At 42.5% G+C, this 15,470-nt stretch overlaps 1 protein-coding gene across 1 annotated transcript; it reads left to right on the top strand.

The window, feature by feature from the left end:
• Window positions 1–1,198: 1,198 nt before the first annotated feature.
• vegfba (vascular endothelial growth factor Ba) lies at window positions 1,199–14,279 on the top strand. The gene is made up of 8 exons (XM_062393703.1): window positions 1,199–1,396; window positions 5,123–5,174; window positions 5,262–5,458; window positions 5,551–5,624; window positions 5,739–5,774; window positions 8,364–8,447; window positions 9,869–10,099; window positions 10,413–14,279. Exons 1-8 carry the CDS (start codon window positions 1,319–1,321, stop codon window positions 10,432–10,434), a joined length of 774 nt encoding a protein of 257 aa, XP_062249687.1. The 5' UTR covers window positions 1,199–1,318; the 3' UTR covers window positions 10,435–14,279.
• Window positions 14,280–15,470: the final 1,191 nt, after the last annotated feature.

Raw genomic sequence — 15,470 nt, 5'->3', positions numbered from 1 at the left:
AGAGAGAGACTTAGAACCCGAAAAACGCGTGAAGATGGATGGATAGATAATTTATTGATTCTGAAAAAATGCCAGAAAAAACAGTCCTGCTTCCATCAGATTCCAAGGCGACATCTTGTCATTCAATTTACTGAAAAACCTTGAATCAAAACAGTTAAACAGTTGCAGATTCATTATTTTTGTCCATTAACCATCGACAAGTTACAGCTTATTAGACACAGTTGAATAAAATAATCAGTTTATGAAATACCTAAGTTGAAGCCTCAACCCACTGAAACACCTATATATGAAAAAAAACGGGGACACCTTCAGCCATTTCCGCCACTTCTGAGGGGCCCCTGGAGCCCCCCCCCCCCCCCCGCCCCCGCCCCCCTGCCCCCCCTCCCACCGGGACCAACAGACACGCCGCACCTGTATTCAGTGCGCCTGTCCCGTTTGGAAAAAGTTGGCAGCGCAATGGTTACGCTGCGTGCGTCTCAAGGGCAGAGGAAATGAGGAAAGCGATCACAACAACATATGAACACTGCCACATTTCCAGACCTGTCTGTGTGTGTGTGTGTCTGTGCTGCTGTATGCTGTAGCTCTGCTGCCATGTCAGTGCATGATATTATTCCAGGTTTATTTATAAGGGGATAAAAAAAAAAAAAAGAAAAAAAAAAAGGGAAGATGCGCCTAGAGGGGGAACGTCACATTTCCAGAAGGAGCGACAGCGTGGAGGGACTGTGACCGAGCCGGGGAAAGGAATATGCGGCACTGTCGGCCCGACGCGTCGGATCGTCCCCGGATCAACGAGCCGTGGCTGGAGGATGTGATTTGTTCTCCTCATTTCCAGCGACTCGGGCTTTTCTGAGAGCAGCACGTTCCAGCGGGAATGAGTCAGGCCAGCCCGGACCTCTCACCGCGGCTCCACGGGATCAGGACCAGCAGACTGACGGCGTCCTGAATTCACAAAGACGAGTCAATTAAAGTTTACGCAAGTGTCATTAAGAATTTTCGAGTCAGATGTGAGAGCATGACCTGAGACAGGCGCGTTGCATGTGCCCGGGATGGATGCGTGTTGCAGCCGCTGCGCAGCCCGCTCCTCAGTCCAATGAGGAAACTCTAATGCGAAGTGTCTCCTGATCGTTGAGGGTCTAAGTTTGTCTTCCAGTTGTGAGGATGCCACCCCGGGAGGAGGCCGGGACCCTGGATTACTGGACACCGAGCTGAATTGGAGACAGACCGACGTGCACCTTCATTTATTTTTCTTTTATTTTTTTGGGGGTGAGGGGGATTGCTCCAAAAATATTTTTTTGCGTGCCCCTTGGACTCCTGCACAATGGGGATTATGCTTCAAGTTATTCTAGGAATGTTTCAGTTCCTGCTGCTCACCAGAATACCCGCGTCTCATGCCAAGGTATGAATGCATGGTTTGACCTGAGAGGACTGCGGGACCTGTCAGGTTACTTCATATTCAGAGTCACCTGATTGAAATGACTTCTTCTGTATTTGTGTGGTTTGGGTCTGCCGGAGATCACGTGGGGCTTTTGTGAAAGTTATCCCCGAGGTCGATGACACTTGTCACTTCTCTGGCCCGGTGACAGGAAGCCACGTTATGGGCTGTACCAGTGTCGAGAGATTACTTTACAGTCACTTTCTGGTATTTATGGTCTCCTGTCATAAACTCATTCACTGCTACCTTCTAATGAGCCACCATTTATAAGCCGTAATAAATCAAATCACTAAAGCTCTGCAGATCATGAGCCGCTGGTAAGATCATACTTCAGGGTTGCCATGTTGGGGAAAAAATCCTCCCCCAGCGTTTGAAATCCTGAAATAAGGCTATTCTATATTCCCGGCATAGCAATATGGCAATAATATATAAGTTTAACTGTTTTTTTATATTCAAGTTTTAAACAATTAAAGACTGTAGTTAGCTTAGCTTAGCATACAGAGTGGAAATAGCTCGCCTGGCTCAGTGTCTTTAAACCTCATTTATGACCATTTTTAAATAGTTTGTTTTATTTATACTAATAATTAGGTTAGAAAACTAAATATTTATTTATTTTGTTGGCGTGGACATGCACCCAACCACCTGTAAAATGGTGAATATGTTAAATACTAATTGGAATACAAAATATACTTCATGTGTTATTCAGTGAGCGTTTAAGGTATTGAAAGTTTTTTCTAAACAGGTTGTCAAAGTCAGAGCTAACCCCTTAGAGCATATTGACTGTGCAGGCTTGAAAGTGCCTCAAATTGTCTGATCTAACTATTGGTCAGAGAGTTAATAGCGTCATACATTTAATTTAATGTATCAGTTTGATGCCATTCCATTTTTAGAAATATTCCCGTGGAATCAATGAGCTGCTTCGCGAAACTGACAAGTGGTCTGCTAAAGCGTTGTTCAGCCTCCAATCTGGCAATGCAAACGTTACTCTTTATTACTTAGATATAACTGATCTATAAAGCATTCATTACATGATTTAATAACCAGTAATGGACTCATTTATGGCTGCATCCAACATTGTATTGCTCATTATCAATTGATCTGTTGGTTATCAAGCAGGAACTATTACTATATACATTTCTGTCAGCTGATTTATGGATTAATAGACAAATAGTTTTTGTCCTAAACCCCCAGAAACCTTTATAATGATTTATAATGGAACCTCATTAGACAGTGGTACCCACAATCCTTCAAGGTCTTAAAGTTTTGGGTAAGAAATGTTGGTTGATGGTGCTGACATGGTCTACGAACACATACACCGTGGCAAATATATGGAGAGACCTGCATGTGCTGTTTTTTTTATTTATGTCTGGAGACTTCTATCTGGAACAAGCAGTGCTCAGAGGCAGTGTGGGATCCAGCTCTGACTTAGTGCTGCTGTATATGTTTTAGTGGTTCTTCCTCCTCCTAGACACTACATGGCACACGTCAACCTGCACAGAGGAGCCTCTTCACCAGCTCACAGCTGCTGTCTCACACCCGAGACGCTCAGCTCTCGTGCCGTCTGCTTCTCAGGCTGCTTATTTGAAAAAGGGGTCATCCTCTTCCTCCTGTTGCGATGAAGCTTGGGCTGGGTGTGGGAGAGGTGGTGTGTAGCCGCAGGGCAAGGTCTTGTTCACACACACACACACACACACACACACACACACACACACACACACAAACACTTGGCCCATCTGTACAGGTTGCTCGGGGACTGGCTCCGAGTTTGATGTGTTAGACAGTATAGGCACACAGCAATACCAGTGCAGATGGCACTGGGCTGCCACTCTGAAGTGTGTGTGCACATGTGTGTGTATCTGTGTGTGTGAGAGAGAGAGAGCGAGAGAGAGAGAGAGAGAGAGAGAGAGAGAGAGAGAGAGAGAGAGAGAAAAGAATGAGCTCCTCGCACATGAGGCTGCCAAAAGGAGGTAATCTTAACCCCATCTCCAAGACTGATCCAGAAAAGACACATTTACTAAAGCTCCCATCCTACCAGTCACAAAATGGCCTCAGTCCCAGCCTAACTCAGAACGTTGTGGGTCTGTGGTTGTGTTTGTATGTGTCTGGGTAGAAGGGGGTGGAGCAGTCAAAAGGGGGCAACTGGACAAAGTCTACATTCCCTTACAAGTGGCCTTGGTCTTTACACTCATAAGTCAAATAACGACTGTGTGTGTTTGTGTTAGTGTGTGTGTGTGTGTGTGTGTATGTGTTAGAGAGAATAAAAACAGAGGGCTGTAAAATGCAGTTTCTCTTTTTGTGATTTTTCAGTATTCCAATTATTCATGTATGAAGTTTGATGTAAAGGTCATTCATTCAGAATCCTGTTCAAGTAAACATATAGAAGTATCATCAGCTAAATATATGTAAAATATCAACAGTTAATGCACTGATTCTCCAAATGTCTCCTGTGCTTGACAGACAGTCTTATTTTGGACCTCTTATTTACAATTTGGAAATTAAGTCCAGTGAATTCCAACCTGCAGCAATGGACCCGTCCAAAGGTTCACAACAGAAACCTCAGAAGTCATGAGTTGATTAGTTGTAGAAAAAAAGGAGTTCACTTTGCAAATCTTTTTTAATCTTTTGACAAATCTTTGCTTTTATTTGTGAAATATTGGTAAATTTCAAGTTTAGAGTGAATGTGTCATGTCAGATTTTCTGAGGGGTCACCAAACAATTAGGTTGGGTATCATGTTTTATAAACATATATTTTTGAATGAAAAATCTGTAACGTGTACCTGTCTGATAAACATAATGCAGTAAAAGGATATTATTGACATTTTATTGAGTAGCAGAACAACACAAGGTTTATGAGTAACTGTTCTTTCCCTCACTTGGATTTGTCACACCCAGGCGGCAGCGGTTACATAACTAGATACATTAGAGTAATCTGCATCTGGGTAACATGAGATGAAATAAAAAGACTTGTAAGTGCTGAACAAAATGTTGTATTTGTAGAATACTGTCAGAACCCACCCTGAACAAGCTGCAGTAGGCAGGCTTCTTTCAGTTCATTATATAAAATAACCATGTTGGTCCTGATCATTGACTCCGAGCTACTCTCTGACTGTGGCAGTTCATGGTAGTGAAATCCAGAGGCAGAGTCTCACACTATCGGTCTCTGAAGGTGTTTCAAACCCCGTAATCAGGTGATGGACTCCAGAGCAAAGGTGACAGATACTGGCTTCTCAACGAGCTCCCTCCCTCAGACTTGAGAATATTGTTGGATTTTGGGACGTGAACAGAATTTGTTTTAGTGACCACTGGACCAAAACCGTGCAGTGAATATTTCATAACAGAGCCTGGAGTGCGTTATGTTTAATTTAGCTGTTACCGTACTGTAGACCTGCTCCTGCCCGCCTGCATGTGTAGGTTGTCACTTACCACCACGTGCTACTGATCTTATCAGGTGTGAACTATTGTAGAGTTTGTGAACAGGAAATTATTTTATTAATTAATTGAAATGAGTCAAATAGCAGATAAGCTGGTTAACAGCTTACGACTGTGTCCAAAAGATCAAATAATGAAAGAAATTAAACCTTCATCACGACTCTAAAGAACTAACAGGTCAACTTGATGTTCACTAACTTACAGTTAAACCAGTGCTTTTTTTTTTTTTAACCTTTAAAATATTTGTATGTCTCCCTACAGCTTGCTCACTGGCGGCCGGCAGACTCGCCCAAATCCAGAGAGGGTCGAGAAGGTATATTCCCTTTTCCTACAAAGAACCCATCTTCATGCATAGGAGAGGTCATTTAACACACACTCTTTTTCTGTATTGGTCCACCAGTGCGGCGATGGCTGGAGGTGTATTCGAGGAGTGGGTGTGAGCCTCGGGACACACTGGTGGAGGTTTGGCGGGAGTTGCCGGGGGAGACCCACCACCTCTTTGTCCCGTCCTGTGTGTCGGTGAGGCGATGTGGCGGCTGCTGTGCCGACGAGGCCCTGGAGTGTGTGCCCTCGCTCACGCACACACTCACCATGGAGGTATCCATGCAAATTCACACACTAAATCCCTAGAAGTGAAACAGTGAGACGTGTCTGTGGTTTAACTTGACATTTTCTAACCCCGTGTGCAGCTGATGAGGACGTCCTTCATGAAACATGAGCTCATCGAGTTGCCCTTTGTCGAGCACAGCCAGTGTGAGTGCAGGTAATGAAAACACTTTTATTGTCTGTGCACAGAGATAGAGATTCATGATGCACCTGCTGTTCAGTGACCTCACTGAGCCTGGGCTCTGACACTGTGGGTTTTATCTCTGTGCAGATTGAAAGAAGAATTCCAGCCAACACCCACAACAAGGTAACAAACTCTCTGCCCCACTCTCTCCGTCTTTCTGAACTCTGATCCTTCTCTTGTTGTTTGTCTTAAATATTATTTTAAAGCAGCTGCTTCTCCGATATTCAGTTTTTCTTACGACATTATCAAACCCCGTCCATCAACTAATGTCCAAGCTCTGCACTAATGATGCCACTGTGATTCTGCTGATGATGCTTCTAATGAGTAGGAGATATTCAGAGGAGTGTTTCAGCCATAAACTGCACTTCCTGTTTGAACCCAAGTAACTATAAGTGACTTAATAGTGTTAAATTAGGGGTTTCACTTATTAGCTACTTGTTATTTATTATCCAGTGCCAGCATGTGGTAAAACAACAGACACTTAGTTTTGTGGGTCAACATTACCATTTTAGAAACTCTACCCTCGCTTCAAAGGACTCAGTCTGTCCAGTATTTCACTTTTTTCAATACAAGAACTTTCCAAATTCACCTGCTCTATTTTCTTTCACTCCATGAAACATGTCAGTGTTTGCAAATTACATAATGTTAAGTGAACCAACAGTTAAAAATAGAATAATCAATCAGAATATATGCACTCGTGCTTATTGGACTAATGCATTTGAATAGCAATTTTCCAATAAACACCAGCCAGGACTCTGATTCCAGTTTAATATTATTCTTTTCTGAGGCCGGCTGTGTAGTTCCTTTGATTGATCATCTACACAGTTGACTTTACACAACAAAATATCGCCTTTTCTGCTTTTAATAGATGATCGACAACAGCAGGAAACACGAAGACGTTATGGTGAAATCAAACCAGACACACAGACACAGCCAGAGATCTGGCTCGCCATGATGTAAAATAGTTATTACATAAAAATGTTGGATGCGACAATTATTTCACTGGGATGATTTATTAGTCTCATGCAAGTTGCTTGTGGGGCTTCAAATACAAAGTCAGTGGACTAAAATTTTCCAGAAAGAGTTGTGATACGTTAAAGAAATTTGGTTCATAAATTCATGCAACAATTCAAATGAAGCCTTTCGGTGGAGCAGGCAGTTGTTTTGTCGAGTGTCAGTCAGAACTGACAGTTGTACACTGTGAAACAGACACTGACGCTGAGTCCCTGATGTTTGTTTGTGTGCCTCATACTGGCAGGTCAATCCGCGCAATCAAATGATTGCATCTTTAATGTTTATGTCCCCCTGCTTCCTGTTAGGATGTGGACATAAATAAAGGATTCCAATGTATGTGTGTGTAGATTTGACCTGTTTTAAAAATCAGTCAGGGCTCATGTGTATGTGGTCCAATTGAATCTTTACATATAGATGGTCAGACTCAGCAGTATAAATGTGTGATGGAGTTATTATGTATGCAAATATTTGTTTCTGTGTGGTATGTGCAAATGTGTGTGTTTGTCCTTCGGCGAGTAAGCCTCTGTGTGACTCTCTCTCAGCATCCCCTGGGACGGCTCTCATCCTGTTGTCACCATAGCGATGATTTTATCTCCCCTGCCATGTGCTCTCTCACAGACCGATGGAGCAGAGTCAGGCATCCATGATAGTAAATAGAGCCACAAAGACGACAGGAGCAGCAACAGACCCAGTTAATAATGTCAGGGCGAAGCTGGTAAACACTGTCCCCACAATCTGTTAAAGTTCACTACAGTTTACAGCCGATGGGATAAGACAAGCGTGAGCTAGAGAAATTAAACCTAGAAAATGTGGCAGATGCTCTTTGCTCTGAGGGCAACAGTACATATTAAATTATAAAACAGGTTCAACCTGGTAAAGACACTGGACACTTTCACGATGAGATGAGGAGGACGTGAGCCGAAAAGTCACATATTTCCTCATCAAATGTTGCTCATTGTGAAGCAAAGCAAAATCATGTGGGAAAATGTTTTCGAAACTCTATTGCAGGCGCTAGGACATAGTTTGATAGATGTGAGAAATAAAACGGAAAAAAGCAGACAAATATCCTCAGTTAATGTTATTTATTTTCACTTGAAACCCACTAAACCCTGGCTGTGAGTTGTTAGGGTTAGGGTTAGGGTTCTTGATTTTGAAAGGAGATTTATGAAGGTTTTTCAAGGCTTAAATGTTTGCATCAGGGTTTTATCTGTTATTTTTCCCTGAGCAGACACGCGTCTGACTTTCACCACTAATGCCCTTTATTTCTTTAATTTTTCTTCATTCAACAAAATGTTTTTTTGCGAATAAAAAGCTCTCTTTTCAAGAGAGAGCCGGCCAAAAAGACTGTTAGAAAAGTACAAACAGGAAACACTGACTGTGTCACACTACAGAAGAGATAACCCACTGAAGATGTGATAGAAGACTATAGCTAAGATCCCCTCATTGTGACAATGTTTTTATGAAACCACCCCCCCCCCCTTATGTTATTTAAGAGATTATGCCAAACATATCAAATATTACATCTTGTCTAACAGCTGTTGACAAATTTAAAGTAATGTTATGTAAACCTTGAAAAACATTGAATGAGGACATCAAGCACGTTTGGGACATATTCACTCTATACATGTGAATGTAGTTGTGTAGTTGTGTATTTATCTCCATTTGATTATCTTTTTGCCACACTTTGTGTTTTCTCAGGTCACATCTGAAGCCGACGAGAAAAGACAAGAAAAGGGAGAGAGGCAAATCCAGACAGAAGACGAGTGGAGACTTCAGAGCTGCGTATGTTGAATAGTCTGAACACAAATCACAGTTTTTTTTAAATCAGTTATGAGCCTTGAGTTTAACTTTCGAGTTAAGTTCCGAGCAGATACCGTCAGCCTCAGTGGGAATGTTTTGATTAGGAACAAAACCAGGTTATCTGGTCTACATTATAACTGAAGGACAATTTGTTTTACAGCCACACCAGTCAAGGACACACACACACACACACACACACACACATCCACACACACACACACACCGACACACACCGACACATCCACACACACACCGACACACACCGACACATCCACACACACACACACACACACAGCTTACTTCAAAGAGTCACCTCTGTGAGATACTGTAGTGTAGCCCATACACCAAGTTAGGTGCAAATCAGTTCAGTACTTGTTGCGTAACCTTGCTGACAAACAAACAAACAAAAATGGTGACAACATAACTTGATAGTAATAAAAAAGATAGTAACTTGACAGTTTCTAACTGAAGGTCAGTTAGAAACATTAACGGACTGTGAAAACATCCTGAAACTATTAACCTGTTGCACTGGGATCTGAGCAAGGTGCAGCTACGTGCCATGATTCCCATGTTTCGGTCCACTGAAGGACAAACGGGTTAGTGCTCTTTTTCCCCACAACTTTTGTTTTGATCTGCTTCCCCTTCACTTTGCTGTCAGTCATTTCCGTCCCCCGGGGGCCAGAGGTGGCTGGGTTTGGGTGTGATGTCTCTCAGCACCCATCCATCACTGAGAACAGGCTTTATTCAGACTCTGGCAGGGGTGAAATCTGGGTAATTTACCCCCAAATGCCACCCCCTCTGTCCATGCCAGCGACAGGCGTGGTCATCAGGATTTGAACAAAGATGGCCTCTCTCTGCCTCATTAAGTAACTTCATTAGGGCCGCCAGCCTCCCGGGAAGACGTGGGCAGAACCAGCTCCGGTTAATGGACCGACTGACACAGGCGACTTTCTCAGACTCACAGAATGTACAAACTGACGGCCTGACAGGCAAGTGACTACAGCCATTAAAGGCATGTGACTAAAGCCATGGTAACGGACACAGAGACAGACGGACAGAAAGAGCAGAGAGTTTGTCGACAGCTAAAGAAACAATATCCCACATTGGTCATGCATCTCCCACTCACTGCATCATGTGGGTGTGATTCAGACAAACACTCTGCAGATTCAAACAAGCGCTGCATCTAATTTTTAGCCTTGCTAGCGACCTTGAATAACATTAATAGATAAAATAGCTGCTTCTTTTAGAGCGACAGTGTTGTAGGATTCATCGCAATTTTTCATTTGTCCAATATTCAATAACCAAAAACCTGCAAATCCACCGGGCTCTGCTGTGCTTTAAAGAGTGACAAGGGATAACTACATTTAGCCTCTATCCTTACTTTACACCCTTCTTCCCTCCAGGACTGATCCTCCCCCGACTCTTCCTCCCCCATCTCCTCATCCCCCTACAACTCCTCCCACCACCCTCTCTTCCACTCCGGCTCCCTCACCGTCGCCTTCACCGACGCCTTGTTTTCGCCCGTGCAAAGGGAGGAAATGGGCATTGGATGTGACGACATGTCAGTGCCGCTGCACCATAAAAGCTGAGAGCTGCAGCCAGAAGGGCCGAAGGCTAAACCCTCACCGCTGCAGGTCAGTTCACACACAGAAAAAACTCCACACAGGTACACAACTAAAACACAACTCACTGAGTTGTATGTTAGAGGAATCAGTGAAGGAAGTTAAACTCATAGAAAATGAAGCTGGATGTTCACTGAACCCCAAACAGTGTGGGTATATTTAAATAAAGGGGAGGGTAACCCATTTTAGACTAAGTACGCTCACATGCTCACATTATCACCAAGCTCATATTCTGAAAAGTTGAAGAATCCTACATGTATAAGCTCCATAGTTGTCGAAACCATGTCAGACTAAAACTGTCTACTACTATTATTTATTGTTGCAGGTGTGATGCCATGAGGACTTGACTGGTCCATCCACTTTCTTTTCACCTCCTCCTCTCCGCCTCCTCCTGCTGATTCATCGTCCACACTCAGCATCACTGCCATGGAGCAAACAGACACTTGGACATCCACTATCTCAGACTGAAGGAAATATTGGCGGAAGCACATCAGAACCCGTAGTAGCGCCCTAGTAAAGCGACACGTGTAGCATCACTGCTTCAAAACACCGTAGAGCTAAATACGTGTGTGTGTGTGTGCAGCCAATCATCTGACCACCTGCTTGCTTCTTTGGAAAAGCTTCCATCAGTCCACATGCACATGTATCCACAGATGCGTAGAGTCATTAAACTCATCCCATGAGAAGAGGGATGAAACAGGAACGATCATACCGAACGAGAAGCTAAGAGATGAAGTGGACCGACACAGGCGACTGCAGTAGAAGTTGTGACATTTTGCACACAGGGAAACTACACATGGAGACGTTGAGTCAAGGCTAATGTTAGTGAAGAGGATTTGAAAAACAGATTATTGGTGGACATATGCACTCAGACATAGCAGGAGAACACAGGACGTGCACATGAACTGGCACCCCAGTGTGCGAGGACCTATAGTGAAGCTGAATGCAGGGATGGAGTGTATCTGTGTGGTCTCCCTCTGAAAGACCCAGATGGGTTATCCCTGCAGCCGTTCTCTCTCATTCAAAGCGTATGGCCACAGGCTGGCTCTCCAAGCTGCTTTCCGGCATTTGTTTAATTTGGGCCTTTTGTCTCCATCTTTTTCTCGGCACCTCGATTGAAAGCAGCCGCTTTGCCTCCCTTTGCCTTGCTTTTAGGCAGTGAGGAGAATGACAATAATGAGGACCTGGCGGCTATCCACTGCTTCACCACCAAACATTCACACTTATAATACCAGGAACACAGGCGACACTGCAAATGCAGAAACACATTCTCTTTGAGCTGTTGCAGGCATACACACAAACACACACACACACACACACACAAAACACACACACAATGTGAAATGAATGCAGGTAGCCATAAGCTTTTGTTCATGCCACACAAAGTGTGCAAATAATTATCCATTGTTTATATTTGCAATTTAATGTTAAGTCCTCTTATTGACTTATTTTTCATATTGTATTATACGCCTTTGGTTTATATTTGTATTATAATTCTGTAAAGATGATTGAAAAGTTATTCTATATTGCAGAATGTGTCTTTGTTTTGTTTTTGTTCTTCCCTAATCCACCCTTATAAAGAGTCGCCTTGGGTGGCCTGCTATGAACACACTCAGCCTCCAAACCGATACCCAAATGTATTGAATTTAAACAGAGACGGCTCACACAGGACACGAATGGGAGACTATATACATTATAATGTGTATTTCAAACAATCAGTGGGGCAGCGTTGTCCACGGCACTCAGAAACCAAGCAAATAGCCGTTCCCAGTGCTGTGAAAGGAAAACATGGCTGTTGTTGTTACACGCTCGAGCCCGGGATGGAAAGAGTATTATTCATTTGGAACATGACTTGTTTATATTCTGACTGAATCTCTTGGTTTAACTCCATGATCGCTCATGGCTGCTTGGCTGCCGGGTGGGAACGGGGGGGGGGGGTTGGTTGAGCTGTGTCTGGTCCAGAAAAGGACGAGGTCTCGAGCAGCGTGCCAGTCAGCATGGCGAGCTAAAGCCAGAGTGCTGCTGCCAATGACGAGGACCCACAGTGGCTGGCCAGAGAGTTGAAACCCAATTTTGTCACATATTCAGAGTAGATCTTATTGGCGACGTCTTAGCTCCATGAGGAACAGTAGCTGTGAAACTCCGTGATTCATTTCCTCCACGCTCTCCCCGAGCATTAATGTCATCCTGCTGATTAATGACGCGTCACCTGGAAACAGATTGCAGTCCAGAGTCTGAATTATATGTGTTTCGGCCTTGAAGCTAAAGACCTTTCTTTCAGTGGTTGGTGTGATAAACTTATTTATACTCTCCTGAGATGAGATTATTTTTTTCCACGCTCACGTTCATTGTTCAGTGTTTGTTATAACTGTCACTCAATGCTTCAATCACTACCTCTATATTATATCATATTAATGACCAAGTATTAGAGCATTGTTGTTGCTGTCTCCGTGTTATTTCAGACCTCTTCAAAGATATTGATGTTTTTATTTACAGGCAGCAATACGCACTATATGTAGTGATAATCACTGGTGTGGAGAAACCTAAAGGGGGCTTCTTAGTGTGTTTTAGTAATCTGAAAGGAAACACTTTTTAAAAGATGGAGAGATGAGCTTGTCCTCTGAGTACAGACCAGACACTGTGTGGGACTGTAGATTGTTTTCCAAAGCATTTGTAGCCTAAAACTAATGGTGACCATTCTGGGCTTTTTAGGGAAGTTTCATATTTTGGGAAATACACTTAAGAGATAAAATAGAAGATTTAAACCTCTTTCATGCTTTTACAGTTAAATGAAACAGAGGCTGAAGATTGGATACAGTGGCAAGTAGCTAGCAAAGCAATGATCAAATGGAACCAAATCTGTGTGGCACCACCAAAACGTATATGAATTGAAATGTGAAATCTTTTTTTTTTAATCTGCATATAAATGAGAAAATGACAAGTTGCAGTTTTGTTCAGAACTGTTTTCCTGGTTTTTATATTTGCTATTTGCAAAAACCAGGAAGTCACTGATCCTAGCCAAGAAATAGTTTCATGACCCCCTGTGAAACGTCTAATTACTATTTTTACTCACACCTAACAATCGAAATATAACAAATGAACTACAGTGCTTATGGATTTCCCCCAGTTTCCAGTCTGCTAAGCTAAGATACTAACTGGCTGTTTTGCTACATATTTATCATACCCTACAAGATTTACATAAAATTTGTTCTGAACAATGTTTTTTTGTCACCTCACAAAGCAATATTTCAACACGGCGATCAAAGAGAAAAAGTGTATTTCCCAAAGTTCGAAACTCTTCTTGTAAGTTTGTCCAACTCACTTTCAACTTTTTCATGCTGATGCATTTGTTATTTGTGTAAACTGACACATTGTCCAACCTTCCTTTCCTATACTAATATTGCATTCTGTAAAAAAGCAAGCAAATGTTTTTGGGAAACCTTGAACCTCAGTACAGATGCACTTGTGTTCAAGGTTGCAAAGCACATGTTATATATATTAGACAATAATAAGGGAAAAAAAGAACTTCTGCTGACGGCAGAAACAAAGGGCCCAATGGACTCAGACAGCAAAGCTCCATTCATGCAGACATGCCTTATATGTTGAAGACATTCCGCCAAAAGAGAAAAGTTCTTGTTCTGCAGCACAACTCTTTCAGATATACAGCCTGGACACATTAGCATCCTACTCAAATGTCCTGATCGTGTGTGAGTATTAAACATCCGTGTGCTTTGTATCCGCACAGTCTACATTGTACTGTCAAGGTAGCCCTGTTCTCGCCTCCAGTGTCTTAGTAGCCTAGAGAACCCTTACTAACCGTGTAATATTTTATAATCTCTAATACTCAGCCATGACTTTGTGTATGACGTACAGCATATGTAAGAAATCTATTTGTATCTTCATTCCAGCTGCGATGAATCCCTTCTCTGCAAACACATTGTACTACTGTAGCCTACATGTATAAAGAAAAAAACGTACACTCTTTTTTTGCTGCTACACCATTTGTGCCCTTTTATTATGTCTTTGTAGGAAACAATGCAGTTTCTTGTCGTATTAGTATAAATGCCAATTAATCAACTCAATGTCCACATGAACGTGTATACTGCATCGTCAGCTATATTGAAAATGATACCAGGATACAACCGTGATGTTACAGATGTTATTAAAGGAAATGTCTTATTTTTCATATAAACTTCTCATTTTCTTCCTGTGGCTGTTAATCCATGCTCATGTCCCGGGCGTCTCACGTCCCTCCGGTTTGACCGCAGCGCCCCCTCCCCCACTGTTTCTTTTGTTTTAATCCTTCATTTGACAGTAATGAAAGGCAAACAGGCATTTTTGATTACAGTGCCACCCTGTTGTGACGTGGTGTTATGAGACATAATATTGTTACCTCTCCTCCTCTCGTCTGTTCTGCTGAGTCAGCCGCTCAGCGAGTACAAAGGTGTGACGCGCCTTCGTGTGGAAAATTACTCATTTACTCATGTACAGTGACGAAGTACTGGCACTGTACTTGCAGTTTCTGTTACTTTACATGCAGGAAACATTAACTACAGAAACGTTGTATTTGTATTCCTATCGTTAATAATAGTCACAGACTTTATATAATCAGATAAACTGAAGTCTATGACTATGTCTAAAGGATGAGGGGAACAATATTGAATCTACTTCTTTCTCGTTCACTTGCACCAAGGTACTACTTTGATAAATCAAACTATAATTTGAATTATCAAAACGTGATTTAAGGTTTGCTCTCACAGACGACGTCACAGATATTCCACATATAGTCAGAGGGTAAAGCAGCTTTTACATAGCTTGGAAAAATTGAAATTACTAACGCCCAGCTCATGTTAGACCATTTCCTTTAGGAGACAACATTAAACGCTGGAGTACATCCTGCTCAAATCATCTAACATGACTGTCTGTGGTTAGAACAACACCCCCATCACATAATATATGGTGCCTCTCTATAGATAAAACTAACTGTGGTCATTCAAAGTGCCTCCACTTCGACCAGGTACAACATGAGAAAGCTGGTTATAGTTTAATGCATCAGTAGTGGTAATAAATAATAAATAAATTATAATAAAGCAGCAGTGAACAATGGATTTGCTCTCAAAAAACAGGCTGTGAGTTTGCTGTGTTTTTGTTGTGTTTCACTACCGCACATGATAGATTATAGCCTCAGTGGACGCTGTTCTACAAAGGTGACAGCGTGATACAGTATGTCTGCACTGGTGCTGCTGAGTACCAGGCCTTTCTTCCCCCTGGCGTCAGTAATGATCATAATGATGACGCTGATGATGACGCTGATGGTGACGATGCACAGATGAGGTGCTGCCCTCACATTTGTGTCCTCAGAGCAGACAGTGGAATAAAGTCT

Source organism: Platichthys flesus, chromosome 8 (genome assembly GCF_949316205.1).
Source record: "Platichthys flesus chromosome 8, fPlaFle2.1, whole genome shotgun sequence".
NCBI classification, from domain to species: domain Eukaryota; kingdom Metazoa; phylum Chordata; class Actinopteri; order Pleuronectiformes; family Pleuronectidae; genus Platichthys; species Platichthys flesus.
The sequence above is the reverse complement of the archived record's forward strand: the minus strand, read 5'-3'. Positions and strand labels throughout refer to the sequence as shown.